General features: G+C 39.4%; 1 protein-coding gene across 3 annotated transcripts in view; it reads left to right on the forward strand.

The window, feature by feature from the left end:
• The window catches only part of TP53INP2 (tumor protein p53 inducible nuclear protein 2), a 161974-nt gene that overhangs the window by 132046 nt on the left and 9873 nt on the right, over window positions 1-20055 (forward strand). For 2 of the 3 annotated variants that reach the window (XM_044090282.1, XM_044090283.1), the window contains exon 3: window positions 7236-7566. In XM_044090282.1, coding sequence (XP_043946217.1) covers window positions 7236-7566 — 331 coding nt within the window. The remainder of the gene's footprint in view (window positions 1-7235; window positions 7567-20055) is intronic. The other variant, XM_044090284.1, reaches the window with a different exon arrangement.

A 20055-nucleotide genomic window follows, 5' to 3' on the forward strand; every position in this document is an offset into this window, starting at 1 on the left:
ACACGCTCGTGCGCACACATATATTTTTTTTAATGTAGACTGTGGCATACCCAGAGTATGTCTGGCTACACCTATGCTAACAATAACATGTTATAGTATAGTCTTAGAGTATCTAAGCTACAAGATGTTAATAAGGTCCATTTTGTAATATTGGATTTGATTCTATCTGAGACCTTTACCAAGCTCTGCAGTTCAAAACAAGCAATTTAAGTAGAACAAGTTCCTGAATTGCCTCCAGAAAGTAACACTTTTACTAAATGAAGCTTACTGGTAAAGACAAAAAAAAAATAAAATGCCTTAACTATTAAGTATTGTCAGATGTGTAGTTTTGTTTGAATCTCATTAAAACTGTGATATCCTTAAGGAATGTACCTAGAAGTGCATGCTGAACTCCTGAGGAGACCATGCGAAGGCTCTGCAGTTTCTGATTCCCATGTTTGCCTTCTCGAGTTAAATCATCTGGCAATGCATCAAAGCATATGATTTCTTATAATCCGTTTTTTCTGCCTTAAAGCTGAGTAAATGAAAATCACTGGTCCTGCTGCCGTAATTCATTCCTCCGTTTGATGCAACCACTCCTATATCTATATGCCTAGAACTCTGTTGGTACTCTTCAAGTTAAACTGAGAAAATGTACAAAGTTTCATATGTTGTCTTAATTTCACAGAGAAAGCTATCAAGCTCATTCTAGAATGCATTAACTGTCCATGTTTGTTTGTTACCAAAGACCGTATCTCTCAACTGTTCCTGATTTTGCCTCATATTTTTGTACTGACCTTCGTAAGTTTTTGATTTTCTATTAAATCATTGTGGATTACAAGTCAGTTAATAATGAGGCATTAGAGTTTAATTCTTTTTATTGTTCAGAAAATGCGCATTAATACAAATATTATTCTATTAATTTTTAATGAATTAAAGTAATATTTTAAAAATGCTCGTAATTTTGGTCCTTTGTCCCCCCATTATTTTGACTTTGTCCTTCATTCTTGAGCAAAGAAGTTGTGAACTGTAGCGATTGTTTGCTGCCACAATCTGTGCACATAATTAAAGAATATAACATGCCGTGGATACAAAATTGACTTCCATGGCATCAGTTTATATTTAATCAGCAAGCAGTCCACAGTTACTGTTTAGCTCACTTAATATTTTTGATATCTGTTTGGAAAATATACACCCCCTAGTGACAATTCCTCAGTTATTTCACTTGTCATGTCTTAACTGAAAATATACTGACCTGTGTCACTCTTTGTGTTCTGTCAGCCAGTTTTAATTCAACCTCAGTCTTCCATTTTTAGCCCAGCTCTTCAAATTTTGGTTTAAAGCAACCACATGGAACACACTTAAGATGTTTTACTAAAGCCTAAACATATGGCGTAAACACAATACCCCTTGCATGTCTTCTTGGTGACACAGTTGTAAGATCTCAAGTTTGGGTAATGTAATATTGCCATTAAGAATCCATGTTGCACAGTGTTTCAAGTGCTGCGCCAATCTAAACATTTTACTCAACACGCTTGTAGTGAAATCTCCATCACCACACTAACCACAGAAATAGAAAATGATGAAGTTTATATCACATGGGATCACCCATTACCAACAGTTCTAAAGATAGATGCTAGAAAACCAGATATAGTGGTCCAGGAAAAGAAGACAGAAGTAGTGTCTCGCGTACAGAGACACAAAGTCATAAAATATCAGGATCAATGATAGCAATGTGGAAGATACCCAGACAGTTCCAATAGTAGTAGGAGCAACGGGTCTTATAAAAAAGAATCTACAATCATATTTAAATATGTTACCAATCCATGTAACCCCATAAAAATTGCAGAAGGAGTCATTATTGGGCACATTGCAGGTGCTGTGAAGAGCACTTTTGGCTGACATCAAAGATTGAAACAATACTGATTTCATGAACTTTAATTGTCCATTCCCATCATAGTATTTGAAACCCACAAGATTTGGAGAAATAAAAAAGGCATAAAACCACAGATGTCTATGAAATCACTCTTTTAGTCCACTAATTCTCAAGATACTGGCTGAACATAAAAAAATGTCCTACTTCTTGCACCAAAACATTTATTTTTGCTCCCCCTGTCCCAGACATAGCTTACTTCAGACTCTAGCATCTTCCCATCATCCATCCCTGTTCAGCTGCTCATGTTTAGTGGCAATACCCATCATGGCTTTTTATAGGAAGGGTGCCTTCCTATGAAGGAAACCCATAAGGTCAGAGGAGCTGTGATAACTGCTGCACAGAAAGAGGACTGGGGGAGCTGGTACATAATGTTGCTGGCTAGCTGAGGGTTTCTTGTATACTATAGTCACATACTTTAGGGGAGAGCACAGACTAATGAGAGGTAGTCCCCACCTATGAGATGATATCCCCTCAAGCCTGACACCCTTTAAAGGTAAAGACTTTGTGGCAGCCCCCTTACTTCACTGGAGATTCATGTCATATCCATGTCCCTGGAAATACAAGTCTCTTCCCTTTTCCCTCCCTCTCCAAAAAGAGGTGAGCAGGCCTAGCATCACCATTTCTCCCAATCTCTATTAATCAATTCCAGTACTGAGACTGTTAGTTAGCCCCAAATTGTACTTTTGGCATATAGTAAGGACTTCATCCCTCAATGCCATAAAGCCATCATCATGCCAATATGTCTACCAAATCCCATAGGATTCTCAGGTAAGTCTCACCATGATAAAAACCTTTAGTAAACTACTTTATGACTTGACCATGAAAACCTTTATCAGAGCAATAAGATTTGAGACTTACAACTTTGTCTACTTTCAGAGTCACCAACACATTTTTAACATTGTCTCTTTTTCAAGGGTCCTTCTCACTATCCACTCTCCACTATCTGCTTCCTCTTTACCATTTCAAATTAATGTTTCCTGTCTTGTGTAAAATAAATATAATAATTGCAGAAAATTTGTTCTGCTCCATACTGTCACTACTCAATTGTTTTTATTCTTCATTTTTGGAGCCTTAGGCTTACTGATTTTCCTTTCCCCTCTGTATTTAAAGAAACTCCTGTGTCCTCTTCTATGTATTCAGTATGCTTCCTTTTTGGCCTATTAGCTGTAGCTTTAGGACTCCTACATATACCAGTATGTCCTGTACATGAAGCTAGCACATCACTTTGCAAATCCATATTTTCATCCCCCAGTATTGAGCATAGTTTTCAAAGTCTCCTGTTTTCCCACTCACATTCTTTACCCAGCATTCTTTGATGTAGCATAATCATACATTTTTTGTTCTTCAGTTATTTCTTCTGTCCGTAATCTCTTACATTCATCCATTTTCTCAGAACCTATTCCCAAAATGTGTACAAGAACATTCATTTATGACCTACTGTAAAGTCTGTGATGGATGAAATTAGCTAGGAAGGACTCATTGTAGCCCCTTTTTCTGCCACAAATGAACCATGATATTGTTAGAGACCACTAGAAAACTTCATCAAAATTTAAAAGTGTTGCTTCATATGAAATAGTAACATTTCTTTGCCTCTCTTCTCATGGTTATAATGTTTTTTTTTCCAGGTAATTCTTGGTTAGAAAGTTGACTGTATGTTGTCAGAGAGTCCATCTTCTATACAAAGTAGTCATTTAAAAAGGCCAAGGCTGACCACTTCTCTGTTGTTTCCCATGCTTCACCTCGGTCATAATACTTCTGTTTCTGCAAACCTGAATTTTAAAAGTTATCTGTATGCTTACATGTAAAACAAGGGTGATGTAATACTCAGAATGCAAGGCATGGGAAAATACAAAAAGCCTTATTATACAATGGAGTGTCCATCCATCGGGATCAATAGAAATAATCCTGTAAGTTTCATCTGAGACTAAATCACACAGTAAATGGGATGGTCGGTGATGAAGCCTGAGACAAAGGTAATCCCCGTATCCAAATTCAATTGCAATGTCACTAAACTGGAAAACTCAGCACAGAACAGAACACTGCTGTTGTCAGTTACATATGATGTCTTTCCATTTCATGTATCAGTAACATTGCTACACAGACACATTTCAAATAATTTAAAAAAGGAAACATTTAAATTTTATTATGATTTTTTAGGGCCATGAATAACATAGCAATTATATATTAGTGCTATCCTTTGAATTACTACTAAATTCCTGATTCAGTTCAATGCCAGTTTAAAAGCTGAAAGACACACAGACATACTGCATCCCAGGCAATATCAGAACTGGCTGTTGTTGTTATTGTTGTACTATACATAATTAGGAACTTAGTTGTGTCTTTTTGGAGGCTGTGAGGAACTCGCATTTTAATTTTAAAAGAATCATAGAAAAATTGTAGTGACAGCAATATGTCATATGGGGGTATGGATTATGATCATGGTAATTTGCAGTTAACCCCCAAGATGGAAAGGGGATAAATTAAATGGAATCCTTCAGTTTCAGCTTGGGAGTTAAATACCATCAGGGTTAATTGCATAACATTTGCCTTAGGTATGTGTTATGGTCTGGGGCACAATTGTCGCTCACAGCAGCGTGAATGCCATTTTGTCAAAAAAAGAGAGAAAGATAGTCTGAAATGGCATTTATACAAAATCTTTTAAAGTATTATGCTCTCAATAAAAACATCAGCAGATAGGCACCACAGGAAAATGGAATCTTTTTGAAGGAAAATTTATTGAGCGGTTTCATCCACAAGGGTCTTCATCAGAATACTGAACAACTGACTAGGAAACATCTTTAGAATGCAAACAGTTTTTGCTGTTCATCATCTGTGTAGTTTGTTTATGTTGTTTGTTATGCTGTCAGGCTGGCAAAGCCCTAACATCCCCTATGCTGGGGGAATTCACCCCTCCAACCTTTGTCCAACATGATCAACTCAGAAGTCACTGCATCTTAGAAGATTATTACTCCTGTGCAGGGCAATCTTGATTAAACAGCCAAATTTAGACATACCACTCAACTATCCAGAGATACCTCTAATAATGTGTAATCAAGTTTTGGCTCCATACCTCCTAAAATTTAAAATTATTTTGAGAAATTCTAAGTTAATAGTATCGACATTTAAAAAGTATTCCTAATTGGAGTCCATTTCCTTAATTATTCTTTGGTTTATTTGTAGCTCTGAAAGTAAAATTTGAGAGGTATGCATAAGGGTACTTTGCCCACTTGATCATTTGTCCTAACCCATGTGTCTTATTGCTTTAGTAAATCCTTCCATGGCACTTTGCACCTTAGTAATAGTTCTATTGCTCTCAGATTTAACACTTTGCACTTTAGTAACAGTTCCATTACTCTCAGATTTAACACTTTGCATCATAGCAACAATTCCATTACTCTCAGATTTAATACTGTTCGCCTTAGTAACAATTTCATTACTTTCAGATTTAACACTTTGTACTTTAGTAACAATCCCATTACTCTCAGATTAAAAAAAACACACACAAATAGTATCTCTGAAAATAGCAATCATTTCACAGATTTGACTTTAAATGTTAGGTCAATGCAGTGACCAAAACTATGCAAATATTTTAAAGATTAAAAAATCCAGAGACCAGAGATCTAGGAATTTTTATGTTTGTATGCTTGCCTAAAGTGTATTGTAAAGAAATGTTGATAAATCCTTACTGTAGTTATTTCACAAATCTGCAAATCCAGAGATGAGATTCAAACCCATTTCTATACATCTCATTGTCACTCCATTACTGGACATAGTATTAGGTGGATGAAGAAGCGTACCATTAACATGATGTGGCATCACAGTTAAGTTTTCCTGAAGAAGCAATTATATACATGTAACTTTATTTATGGTTTTTGCAAGGTTATTAGAATCAAGGCATATCTTGTTGTAAGCTGCAGCATTTTTTCTGCTTGTGATTGCATAGATAATGACACCCAGGAAATGTCATTTAACATGTCTCAGTTAGCTGGTAGTCATATTTGATAAAATCGGCAAGATCAGAAAGAAAGGTAAAAACTCCCAGATCACACAGCTGCAACAGTTTACCTTAGTGCATACTGCAAATTTCCCTTTTTTAGTAAATTTCATTGCCAGTGAGTACATGCTTGGGTCTGTAGTCATCATCTGGCAGGATTTCATTATATATGTGTAATACTTTGTCACCTGAAATAGAAGCTCCCATTTGAAATAGTTAAAACTGATATGACCAAAGTACAGAATATTGAAAATGGATGTAATGGTATAATGTCAAAAGTAATAAAACAAGTAACCAAAACTCAAGAATATTCTTGCCTCTTACACCCACCCCCTGTGTGTGTGGGGGGGGGGGGGTGTATGTTCCATGCTCTGCTGCCTTATTCTGTCCCAAAGGAAAGGGTATTTCCTTTTCCTGTGGCTGTGTGACCTTGGAGCTAGAATCCATTTTGGTATTATGCAGTTTCTTTTTCCCATAATATTTTTTAGATGAGTCAAATTATTGTTAGAATTCTCACTGGGAACAAATCAGAAATTAAATTACTTGGGATTATATTCCAATGAACTCAAAGCCAGTAAATGGCAGACTCACACCTTGCCAGATAATTAAAAATGGTTTGTTTTTACTGAATCACATTGCAGGTATTAGCAGTAAATGTGTATTATCCTTGTCTATTAATGTAAACATCAGTAGTGTCTGGATGCATGTATTTGTGCTAAATGTTGATATAACAATGTTTATGTAATGGAACGCAGCTAAAAAGGAGCCTTGTCTCCTATGAAGAACAGTTAATACAGCTGTGGTGATTTTGCATTTAAAATCAATGGAGCTACAGTTGAAAAAAAGCCCCTTTCTGAGTTCCCAGTTTATAAGTAATATCAGCAAAAGCAGATTTTGTTCTTGCTAACACTGAATTTGTACAACCCTGTGATGCATAGCTGTGTGGAGAGTACCAGAAGGTGTTATCCATTACACAGTGCTTCAGACAGAAATTGTACATTATTATTCCCAGAGGGCAGGGCATGTAACTTCAGTTATTTGAGAGACTAAAGACCATCACCCAGTAGTCATAGAAGATTGTAAGCCACAAGAGCATAGACTGCTTCCCTGGCGTGTTTTAATGCTGCTTTGTGGGCTGGGGCAAACTCCAGTAACTAACTACCACTTCTGTTTGTTTGTTTGTTTTTTTATTTTCTCCCCTCCTCTGCCCTCTGCATCGTATGTATGTGCCTTCTCAATTCTTCATCCTTGCATGGCATTTAATTCGTATTTGTTTTTGCTTGTTTAACTGCTTACATCTGTGGTTGCTGGTTCACCTCCCACTAGATAGCTGCACTTTAAACTCAAGTGAAGGAGAGCATGCAGATGAGAGGGACGTGGCTTCAGCTCCCAATGCAAATGGCCCATCTCCTGCCTCTTCACTTGACACCCTTAGTGACTGTGATTTAAGGTCCATGCCCCTTCAACCTACCAACCCCTGCTTGATGGACGAGAGTTGGTTTGTCACCCCTCCCCCCTGTTTTACTGCAGAAGACCAAGAAGCGGTGAAGCTGGAGAGCAGTCCATTGGAGAACCTCCTGATTGAGCACCCGAGTATGTCCGTCTACGTCACCAGCACTGTGGAAAATGATGCCACAACAGAGACGGCCACGGAAAGGTAAGAATCTAGATCTCCATGTAATGGAAGGTCTGGGTAGTTTAATTGCAATTTCTGGTAATCATGAAACAGTCAATGTGAGTGAGACACTGTAATGAGCTGGCATTGACCTGAGAGAACCTATACAGCAAAAAATTAAGGCTCAAGGCGAAGTTATTGTGTGTCATTCTCAGGTGGGTTAAAGACCTTGGCAAAACAGAATGCTTCTGGCAATCAATAATTAAATTGCTAAACAGTAATGCAGTTCCCCTAGAGGAATTGTATAAAATGGTTCATTCTGATTTCATATATGTATTCGTATTGTCTGTAGTTCAATGCATTTAGCAAAGGCACATGTTTTATTTAATTGTCAAATATCTGAGAACTGGCTTGACATAATTATCCAAACAGACACTTTTGAGCTTTGACATGGACAGACAGTGAGAACATTAAAGAGCAAGTCAAATAGGATGGGGAGACTGTCAATGAACAAAGTTAAAAAGACCAGGGCATAATTACTGGTTACTAGTTATATTAACTACAAAGGTAAATGTGCACATGAACTGTTTTGATATAGAACCACAATTTTACCAATACTGTGGCTCAATCATACCAACAAAACCACAATACAAGATAACTTGGTGCAGGAAAAAATATGTATGTTTGATGCTACTATTAGATATCTAAACTGTGGGCAAAATGAATACACAGTAGGCTTATAATAGATTAGCAAGTTAAGAGTTCAGTTATCTCTCAGAAGCTGACATTTCAAAGTGCATCTACTTCCTTTCTTTTTATGAGAGAACTTCTGAGCCTCTAAAAGTCTTAGCTAACTCCTTTACCTTTAGGCCTGGATTTGTAAGAAATGTAAGTCAGTAACAAGCAAATTTTGCTCATTTGAGACTTCATCTGCTCCCTGCACTCCTTAATTTCCAGTATTGCTTTGCCTGTCTTCTACTACCCTACACTCCTTAATTTTAAACTGCAGCCTGTATTTTGTAGTGCACAATTACTCCATTTTCACTTACTCTGCTGCTTGATAGGAATGATATTTTACAACAACTGCACTCCCTTTTTTCTGAGTATTAATGCCTTCACCTTTTTTATCTAATAAACTCTTGAAATCCATAATGCATGTACATGTATATACACACATTTGTTTACCACTATATAATTATATATATGTGTTTATATATAAAAAGGTGACTGTGATGGTGTGGTTTTGAATATTTTCTTACAGTTTACATTGCATTTTATTGCATTAAATCTTCAGTACTAACTACGCTTTTATAAAAGCTGACTTCTCCTGAAAAAAAAGATACTTTGTTTCTGTTATTGCTGGTTAACAACATTAAAGTGAATAAAGACAATACTCTGATACTCAGCTTATGGCATTCAGAACTGGTTTAACAGTAGCAGACTGTGTCATATTATTAGCATATATTCTGCTGTTGTCATTATCATAATAAAACCTTAAAATTTGCACCTCTGGAGGGCCTAACCCACGCTGACAAGTGGTACTTAGACCATGGTCTCAAACTAAATGAGTAGAAATGCTGCACTTTGTCCTTTCACTAACCCAAGCACCCATACTCCTATCATATAGGTAACACACCCATATAGGTAACATGTTCTGTCAACTTCTGAGAGGGGACCTCTGCCTAACCTAGACAGCATGGAAGTATCCAGTCCTATGCAACCTCCTGCACATTCACAAAACTAATTACAGCTTAAACACCCACTAAAGAAATCTGAACTTCCACCACAATATAAATAGGACCTGCTGGTATGATAGCTGTTGATCACAGAGAATATCTTTTTTATGGAATGGAGTTCCCCTAGGTGTAAAGAACAGCAGTTTCCTAACCCTTTTTAAGAGCAAACTGGACAATTGCATGTGCAATTGTAAGTACATCCCTCATCAGGCCCTCTAAGTCCTCATGGAAAGAGGACATAACCAGGTGCAGAATAATACATCCTGCTGGTGGGACTGGTATTAATTTCATGTCTTGATAAATTCAATGTGGGATCATGTGACTAGACTAGAAATGGTCCATCACAAAATTAGCCTAGTATGAACTTCTCAACCTGTGACACCAATTAATAAGAGTATACAGCAAATGCATAGTTCTGCCTTAGAGTACTACCAGAACCTAACCTACCTAAGATGTACACTAAACTACCGAGCAGAGCTATAATCACTGGTTCCCTGGAATTCACCCACCTTGGTCTGAGCCCAGTGCCTTCCAGTGATGTTTGTGGATTCAGGTCTGCTGCTACTACTTTGCTCTTCCCTCAAAGAAGCCACATTACCATCCTGAGCTAAAAGTGTAGGCACAGTCTGATTCTTCTCCCCTACTGCCTTCCCCACACACATGCCTTTATAACTATCTGTCTATAATTAAATGTAAGAAAGGTTCTGTATCATCAGAGTCCTTTCTTAGTAAGTCATCTAACACTGCCATCTAATCTACTTGTTTCCCTGCTTACCCTTCCCAGCCCAAGTGAACTTTTGCCAGTAGTACCTGAAAATGTATCGGAGTGGACTGTCCAGGCAAGTAATGCTCCTTTCTAACGACTGCAGTCTTCATAATAGTTATGTGTGATGCAGTATCCCTCTTGTCAATGGTTCATTTACCCTCTACCAGTGTATGGTATAAACCCTTTTGATAACCTGGAGCAGTTGCAGTACCAAGACAACCCACAGTACCTTGAAATGTACTGGAATACCCTGTTTTGCCTTTGGAACCAACTGCAGTGATTTAGACTGCCCTTATGGTTTCCATTACATCTAAGCGCACTGCTAGCTACCCCCCTTCCTCTACATTTGTGCTCTGCTGACTAGACAGAGGTCACTATTTCTAACCATCTCTTCAGCTGTGGTATACTCCTGGCTTCTCATCCAGAATTTTCATCATATGACTCATTATTCGTACTTAAGGGAATCTCAACTGTACATGGTGTCTGGACATCTGACAGTCATCCAGAGTTGCACACACACACACACACACACACACACACACACACACACACACACACACACACACACACACACGTAGTCTGACTCTAACTTTCCAGGGGTGTCCATGTCGTTTCTAGCTGAGGTGTGTGTCAAGAGAACTAAAGTTGTATTCGTAAGTCGAAAGTTGCACTAGCCCAGTTTTTCTGTCTGAGTACATAAGTACCTTACCAGGGTAAATTTTTTGTTCTATTTCTTATAGCATATCATTAGACTGTTATAGACTCATATGGGTTTACTAGGCTAACTACCAAAAGGGCCTTTTTAAGCCTAGCCATGCATCCCAAATCTCTGACAAGTTCTAGTATCCTTGATAAGTGAAGCAGGGGCTTTTGAGGTGAAACATTTACAAGCTGCCTGTATCCATTAGAGGCATAGGTGCCAGTGGATGGGGAGCCTGTTTGAGAGAAGGGGTAGTCTCAGGGATACATACCTGTCTCTTCAGCATGTTCTATTTATATCAGAGGCAGGGTTTAAGTCTTTACAATGGGTAATTCTGGTGCTGTTTGTTTTGGAGATATGCAGGAAGTCCATCAGAATGGGGTCTTGCATGCCAGGCCTAGAACTCCCCTCAACAGCCTATGACAACTACTTCGCAGACTGAAGCCCAAGACCTCCTTAAAATAGCAAAGGAGTTTTTGGCCTTCATGAAATCTAGAGACCCCTCTCACTCTTCCAACTCCAAGGCCTTCCCATCTAAAAGGAGCAGGGAAGTAGCTTTTTAGGAAGAGGAAGATTCCTCTACCTTAGAAGATGAAGAGGAAATCTCTTACTCTCACCACTTACAATCTCAAACTTACCTAGACTTAGACTCAGATGACACACTCTCTTCTGCCTCCCCCCATGATGACCTCTCCTTAGGGGATACCCAACATAGAATGAATGAAGCTTTCATTTGGGAAAGTAATCATTTCTCCCAGGCCCAGACCCATTCTAGAGAACTGCAAGGTTACCTTCACCTAGACCACAGGCTATTCCTCCAATACACATTGTATTGGATAATATCTTTGAAGACATAGCTCTACATACTGACTGACTGTCTGCTCCCTGCTCCTGGGAAACTAGACAGGTTTTACAGAGTTCTTGAGCCACAAAGCATCATAGAAAATGATGAAGTCTACATCACATGAGATCACCCATTACCAACAGCTTAAAAGACAGATGCGAGAAAACCAGATATAGTGGTCCATGAAAAGAGGACAAAAATAGCATTGATCATTGAAATTGCCACACCCAGTGACTACAGTGCCCTTGCATGCAAAGCGACACAAAGTCATAAAATACCAGGATTTGCAGGCAGAAATGAGAGCAATGTGAAAAAAAGATACCCAGACAGTTCCAATAGTAGTAGGAGCAACTGGTCTTATAAAAAAGAATCTACAATCATATTTAGATATGCTACCAATACATGTTAATCCATACAAATTGCAGAAGGAGTCATTACTGGGCACTTTGCGGGTGCTGAGAAGAGCACTTCTGGCTGACATCAAAGATTGAAACAATACTAATTTCATGAACTTTAATCATACTTTGACATAGCAATGGGGTCCATTCCTGTCATGGTATTAGAAACTCAAAAGATTTGGAGAAATTATTAGTGCTTAAATCTCACAAGCACCTGTACTAAAATCCAAAGGCTGAGCCTTCTGTTATGTCCACTGAATCTACAAAATGTGTACCTAATGGACCAACAAGACATTCCCTACCTAATGACAGGGAAAGTAGATTACTAGTCAGATTCCTCTGCCACACTGGCAATGAGAGCTTTGCGTTTTGATTTCCATATGCTAAAGTAACAGTTTTTGAGAAACTGGACAAAAAAAGGAAAGCAAATTAAAAGTCTGAAAGAATTTACCTGTCTCCATCTCTGAGGTACAGTAGGAATTACCTTTCAAAACTCCAGCCTTTTCCACCTAGACAAGACAAGTGCAGGTCTCTCCATGGTAAAACACCAAGACATTCTAGGAGATGTCAAACATAACAATCACAAAGGGCAGAGAGCTCAAAAGAGCTCACCCAGCTCAGAGAGCCACTGCAACTATACATCCCAACCTCCTTTACCATCCCCTCCAAACCTCTGACAGGAAAACACTTCTTATTCCTAAATCAGTGGAACTCTGTCAGCAGGGACCAGTGGGTCCTCAGTATCATAGAGAATTGGTACTGTATTCAATTCAGAGAAGCACCATCCTTATTGGGTATTCCAAAACCACCAAGATAGCCTCTTACCACCTGTCCTCAAGGAGCTATTTCACCAGGGATCCATCCAGCCTGTCCCTCCAGGACAAGAGGGGAAAGGCTTTTACTCATTTCTAGACCCAAAAGAAGAGGGCACTTGGAGGTCCATCTTGGAGCTTTCCAAGCTAAACAAGTTCCTAAAGATCCCAAAATTTAAAATGCTTGCATTGCAGATATTACTGCCTTTAATTTTCCAAGATGCCTTCATGGTCGTCCTAAATCTAAAGGACATTTACCTCAATGTCCCCATAGCAGACAGTCACAGAGAATACCTTCAATTTGTAGTAACAGGCTCCCACTTCCAGTTCTGTACTTTATCATTTGGTCTGTCTACTGCTCCCATAGTTTTCACAAAATGCCTAGTTCCTCTGATAGCACATTGCGGAACTGTAGGAGTCATGTTTACCCCTACTTAGATGACTGTATCATTCAGGGAACATCCCCTTCAGAGACAATTGTTGCCTTACAAATCACTCTAGATTGTTTTCAAAAGTTAGGTTTCACCTTAAATCTTCAAAAATTCTTCCTCAAACAAGGATCCTTTTTTTTTTCCCAGGAAGCTGTCATAGATTTAGTTCAACAGAAAACTTTCCTTCCCCAAGATAAGATTGCTTTCTTGACAGGCTACCTGACTAGTCTGCTTCTAAAATAGCTCATCCCTGCAAGGAATTCCTGAGGATATTGGGGTAATGGCATCATGTATTCTCATGGTCCGATTTGCAAAGCTGCACATGAGGAAAATTCAATGGTTTCTGAAAAATGTTTGGAAACAACATCTCCAACACCTGGAAACCCTACTGCCCTTCCTTCCCTGTCTGAAAAATGAACTCCTGTGGTGGAAGAACCCCATACAAAGGAACCCAGGGAGACATTTCATTCACCATAAGCAGACAGGACCTTTACCATGGACAATTCAAACATAGCTTGGGAAACCCACTTAGGTCCCTTGAAGGTAAAGGGCATTTGGTCCCCACAGCAGTGGAAGTTGTATATAAATCAAAAGGAGTTACTAGCAGTCTACCTGGCCATAACATCCTTTCAACAGAATTTAAGCCCAGGGACAATGCAAATCTGGAGAGACAACATTAGAGTTATGTGGTACATTAACAAGGGGGGGACTTTATCTTACCCCCTGTGCAGCCTTTCCAGGAAAAAAAATGGATACTGGCTCAAGAGATAGGGTTAATCCCCATAGACTCTTATATTCCAGGCCAGAGCAATACCCTAGTAAATTCTCTAAGCAGGGACTTTCTAGACACCAGTTAATGTCTGTTGAAAAGTGAGGTCTTTTTGGATCTGACTGTACTGTGGTGGTCCTTTCAATAGAACTGTTTGCTTCTCTCCGCAACAAGCAACTACAAAAATTCTGCTCCAGAACATAAAGGAAAGGAGCTTGGAAAATAGATGCATTCTCCTTCACATGGACAAACTGGTTTCTGTATGCATTCCCTCCCTTGCCCCTGACCCCCAGGGTACTCAGAATCAGGAAAAACAGACCCAGCATGATCCTAGTGTTCCCCCTACTGGCTGAGACAATACTGGTTCTCTCTCCTCGTGACTCTCAGTGAGGGAAGATTCCAGCATCCTACCGCAGGAGACTGATCTCCTCAGCCATGTCAAGGGATACGTCTTCCACCTCCCCCTAGCTACTCTGAAATTAACTGACTAAAGGATTGGGTTTTGACACCTAGAACTATATCCTGTCTCAAGGATGTGCTCGCTATTCTAAGGAAAGCAAGAAAGACCAATACCAGGAAATCATACCTGGCAAAATGGAAAATATTTTCCCCTTGGTGTCAGAGAATGATACTAACCTTGCTCAAACAGGCATCAGCTCAGCCTTGCAGCACCTGTCAGGCCCCTTAAGACCCTGACTTTCCTATTCCAGCATTGTGGTGCATGCATATGCAATATCAGATTGCCTGCACATGCTTCATCTATCTTCTCGCACCCCCACATGAAACTTTTTTTCAAAGTGATGATTCACTTGAAACCACCTCAAAGGAACCCTATTCCTGCATGGGATCTAAAATAAGGATGCTCACCTGGAAGATCACCTTCATTATATCTGTTAAATCAGCTAGAAGAGTTTCTGAGCTACAAGTCCATATGTATGAAGAACCTTTCACTGTCATCCACAGGGATGTGGTCAGCCGTAGAAAAAAAATATCCTTTATGCCTAAGGAGATATCAGAACTTACCTTAAACTAGGTTCTCCACCTACCAGTCTTCTACCAAATCCGTAGAACAGGGCAGAGCAAGTCCTCCACTCCCTGGATATGCACAGGCAGATCAAGTACTACCTAGACAAGATAAAAAGCCCTAACAGAGCAGAGCAATTGCTGGTGGCTTTCACGGATGGTAAATAGGGTAAGCTTATCTTCAAACTGACCATGTATAAATGGATAGCTAACTACATTAATTTCTGTTATAAGTATTTACCTAAGCATATTGAAGTCCTGCCAGACAGGAAGTGACTACCACTGCTTTGCTCAAAGGAGTCCCCCCTACCCAGGCCATCCTTGCGACAGCCACACGGAATTCAGTGCACACCTTTACAAAACACTATAACCCAGGCAATGCCCCACAAGGCAACAGCAGGTTTTGCTTCTGCCATCCTGAAAAATCTTATTTCCTTGGGTCATGCAGATGACCCACCACCCAAATGTTTGCTTTGGAATCCTCCCAAGAATCAGAACTGCAACATTGACTACAAAGAACATAGTATGCCTGTGTCCCACTTACCATAATTGTAGATGTTCAAGTAGATCAATGTTGCACTACATACTGCCACCCCCCATCCCCTCTGTCTGCTGACAACTTGTGTCCCTCTTCCTGGATGCAGAGAGCAGAGTTTTTCTGCAGGTAGTCCTCTTATCTCCATCGTCCGCTCTCTGTCTCCTATTTTTTTCTTCCTCCTTCTCAGTTAAATTCCAACAACTGGGGAAGTTGTGCTGTCCTCAAGCATCAGCCTGCTCATTCACTGCTTAGAAAGACCTGATAATGGTGCTGATGGATGCCCTTCTTATACTCTGATGTCCAGACATCAGTCTTTAGATGTCTGTTGGCTATGGATGATGTAAAGAGTCTGGAAAATGGGCCAGTTGTGGGCTTCTGCATGGCAGAAAGACCCAAGAATCAGTACTGTAACACTGACTGACTCGAACATCTACAATTACGAAGTGGCTATAAACTGTACTATCTACAGTATCTGTCGGAGTTGTTTACCTCTAGGCTTAAATATGCCTCTGTCAAGGTATACCTGCCAGAAAATGCAACATGCTTTTTATGGAGTCCCCTTTGACAGCTAGACTTCTTGTAAAGCAGCTCCTTAAATGCATACTGTACCTCAGAACCCACCCCAACAAAGTAGTAAGTCCTGCTTTGAATCTGAATTTCAGCATGGAGAAATGAGCATTACCTCCTGTCATTTGTCTCATACATTCAAAAGAGATGAAGCAGTGTATGGGTTCAAGATATTCATTGTACATAAACATGTCAGGAACTGTAATTAGAACTTGTATTTAAGCTAACTGATTCACTCATTACTTCAAACACACTCGCATGTGCATCATCACTCATGACTACTTTCACTCTGACTGACTGTACAAAATGGCACTGTTCTTGCACGTGCTCAGTACTTATGTGCACGTGCTATCTAGCTACAGTGGCTGACTAGGAACAATACACTCAATGATCTACACTTCCCATTGAGCCAACAGCTGTAGTATCCCTCTAGTACCTTTCTTGGAAGATTGTACTTTTCATAGCTGTGACTGCAGCAAAAAGGATATCTGAGCTCTAAGTACTGATGTATAAATACCCCTTCTTAATCTTCCACAATGACAGAGTATACTTATGCACCAATTATGCCTTCATGCCTAAACCAAGCCATTAATTGGTGGTCTTCTTCCCTAACCCACAGAACAGGACACAAAGGACTGTGCACTCTCTGGAAGTCCACAGAGAACTGCGATATTAGCTTGAGATAACCAAGAACACTAGGAGATCAGATCAGTTGTTTGTTTCTTTTGCTTCAAAAAGTAAAGGGGAATGCCAGTCTCTGTGCAATCTATTTCCAAATGAATAGCACTTTGATCTCTTTGTGTTATACAACTTATGGTAAGACATCAAAGAACTGGTCATATCTTATTTTACCAGAAGCACAATAGTTACCACTGTCTTTGTTGAGGAGTCAGCATCCAAGACATTGCTGAAGCAGTTACATGGTCCTTGGTACTCACCTTTTCCAAACATTATAGATCAGACCTTCTGTCTGTAGCCTGGTCTGAATTTGCCTTTAGGTTCATAGGTTCATACTAGGCTATCGGCCCTAGGGCATTTATAAGCCTAGCCAGAATGTGTTTGGCTTTCGCCAACCATTTTAAATGTATTTTGCTATGCCCCTAACAGTGACACAGAAGTGATACCCGGGGTAAACCTACCATCTCCCATCCACTCATCAAGATTCCTCTTGAAGAGAGTCAATGAGGGACTCTGCCTAACCTGGACTGGGATTTTATTCCAGAGTGAAGGGAGCCTCTGGGTTATGAATCTGTCCCTCCAGCATGTCCTATTTATTTCAGTGCTGAGGTTCAAGTCTCTCGAGCGCGTAGCTCGATGGGATTTGGATTTTCTGAGGTGCAGCAGCTAAAGCCTCACATCAAAGACTAGGAAATCATTCCCCAAGGGTACAATATACTAAAATTAGACCGTATAAAAAGTAAGGGTGGTGGAGTAGCAGTCTTATTTAAAGAGGGACTACAAATCTCCACCTCACCAATTAACCCATCTCAGGACTGTAAGGATGAAGTACTTATCACCAAATTTCAAATAAACCGAACCAAATCTATATATATCATCTGCATATACCTTCCACCTGGTAAAAATATCAGTACTATAGAGAATACTCTAAGCTGGGTGGCCTCTACATACCCTCAAGAAACTATAATATTGGGTGATTTTAATACTGATTGGAAAACTGTTAAAGCTGATAACCCCTCCTCCCACATTAACCTTCATGGATTTAGTCAAACTGTCACCTCTACTACAAGAATCAATAAACCAAACAATAAAGAGAGCACCCTAGACTGGATTCTTATAAATAAGCAAAAACAAACTTATGATGTAGGAACTCTACCTGATGATGTTAGTGATCATACTTTAACCTACATCCTTAGACATAAAAATTATATCTCTAACCCCCCTTTAAATAGAATCATACGTACCAACAAACACTTCAACCCTACATTATTCCAAAATGAACTAAACGCGTGTGACTGGAACCCTCTAAAATCTCTACCACTCAAAGAAGCTGTTAACTATCTAAACTCTAAATTCCTTTCTATTCTTGACAAGCATGCACCCAAAAGAACCATCAGAATGAAAGCCAAACCAGCACCCTGGCTTACCAAAGAAACCAAACAAAAAATCTTACTTAGAAATAAAGCCTGGGCAAAGTGGAGAGCTACCAAAACCATAGCTAATCAACAACTATTTAAACAACTGAGAAATAGTACAAAAAAAGCAATACTTTTAGACAAAACAAACTACTACTGTAAACTTCAGGACAACCACCAAAATAACCCCAAAAAGTTTTGGTCCACTGTAAATAAACTCCTTTCCCCTGGGCACTCCCATACACCTACCCCACTTCAGGCAGACCCAAACACCCCCCATCAAACTGCCAATGCCTTTAATTGCTTCTTCACAGATACTATACAAACATGAGCTAGCCAACTTACCCCAGATACCTCAAACCTTGCCACTTCCTTACCCAGTACTCTACCAGCTTTCTCTTTGCAACCTATCTCTACCACTCTCATCTATAAATACATCCAAAAACTCAAGCCATGTACCCCTTCTGCTGACCATTTACCTTCTGAATATCTCCAAAAAGCCAAAGTAATATCCTATCCTATATCCATCCTCATAAACAGAACTATTATGGAAGGTTATGTTCCAAACATCTGGAAAATCTCCCATATCATTCCCCTTCACAAAGGTGGAAACTCAAATGACTACTCCAACTACCGGCCAATAGCACTCTTATCCCCATTAGCAAAAATCATGGAAAAATGCATTCATCATCAACTTCTAAAACATCTAACACAAAATAACATAATAGCTAAATGCCAGCACGGCTTTAGGCCATCTCATAGTACCACAACAGCCCTGTTATCCTTTACAGATGTCATAAATACAAATCAAAATAACAACATCCTCTCATCAGCACTCTTTATTGACCTTTCCAAAGCATTTGACATGGTTAACCATACCCTTCTTATCAACGTTCTGGAATCGTTCTCCCTTGACTCTTTAGCCATTCAATGGTTCAGGTCCTACCTATCCAATAGAAAGCAAGCAGTCCTTTGGGAACATAATCTATCATCCCTTCTACCAGTCACCCTGGGTGTCCCTCAGGGCTCCATTCTAGGCCCACTTCTTTTTTCTCTTTTTATTAACGACCTGCATGTAACAATCCCACATGCCACCTGCATTCAATATGCAGATGATTCAACATTAATATGCTCAGCTAGCTCACCATCTGCACTACACTCCCTCACTCAGAATGTATTCAACACAGTTGAAACATGGTTCACTAAACGCTGTCTCCTTCTCAATGCTAAAAAAACCAAGCTCCTTGTCTTTACACCCACCAGTAAGTCCACCCCAACAGATTTCCCTATCATTTCCAACAATCAGACTATCATTCACCCCGACTCTACAACCAAACTATTAGGAATTACTATTGATAACAATCTTACATTTGATAGTCACATAAATAATACTGTTAAAACTGTCAACAGGAAAATAGGCTCCTTATATCGAATCAAAACTTTCTTAACTCCAACAGCCAAAACCAAAATTGCACACTCACATTTAATTTCTACTCTTCTATACGCTTCTCCCATATACACTAACCTCAAAAAGAACAACCTTGTCAAACTGGGACATGCTTATAACAGCATAGCCAGATTTGCCACTGATAATCCCTTTCAAACTCACCACTGTCAAAATCTAAAGCAGCTAGGCTGGCTTGAACTTCAAAACCTTCTGAAACTCTCCCAACTTACCATGGCCCACAAGATATTTTACCAAACTAACAGTACTCCTATACTTTCTAATCTCATAATTCCCTATAAAAACCTAAATTCACTACGCTCTTCTAACAGGCTTCTAGCTACCATAACCAAAATTAACAACAAGGCTGGCAATTCCCTCTTTTCTAACACAGTGGGAAAAGACTGGAA

Source organism: Protopterus annectens, chromosome 12.part0, assembly GCF_019279795.1.
Source record: "Protopterus annectens isolate FY-2018-M chromosome 12.part0, PAN1.0, whole genome shotgun sequence".
Taxonomy (NCBI): domain Eukaryota; kingdom Metazoa; phylum Chordata; order Ceratodontiformes; family Protopteridae; genus Protopterus; species Protopterus annectens.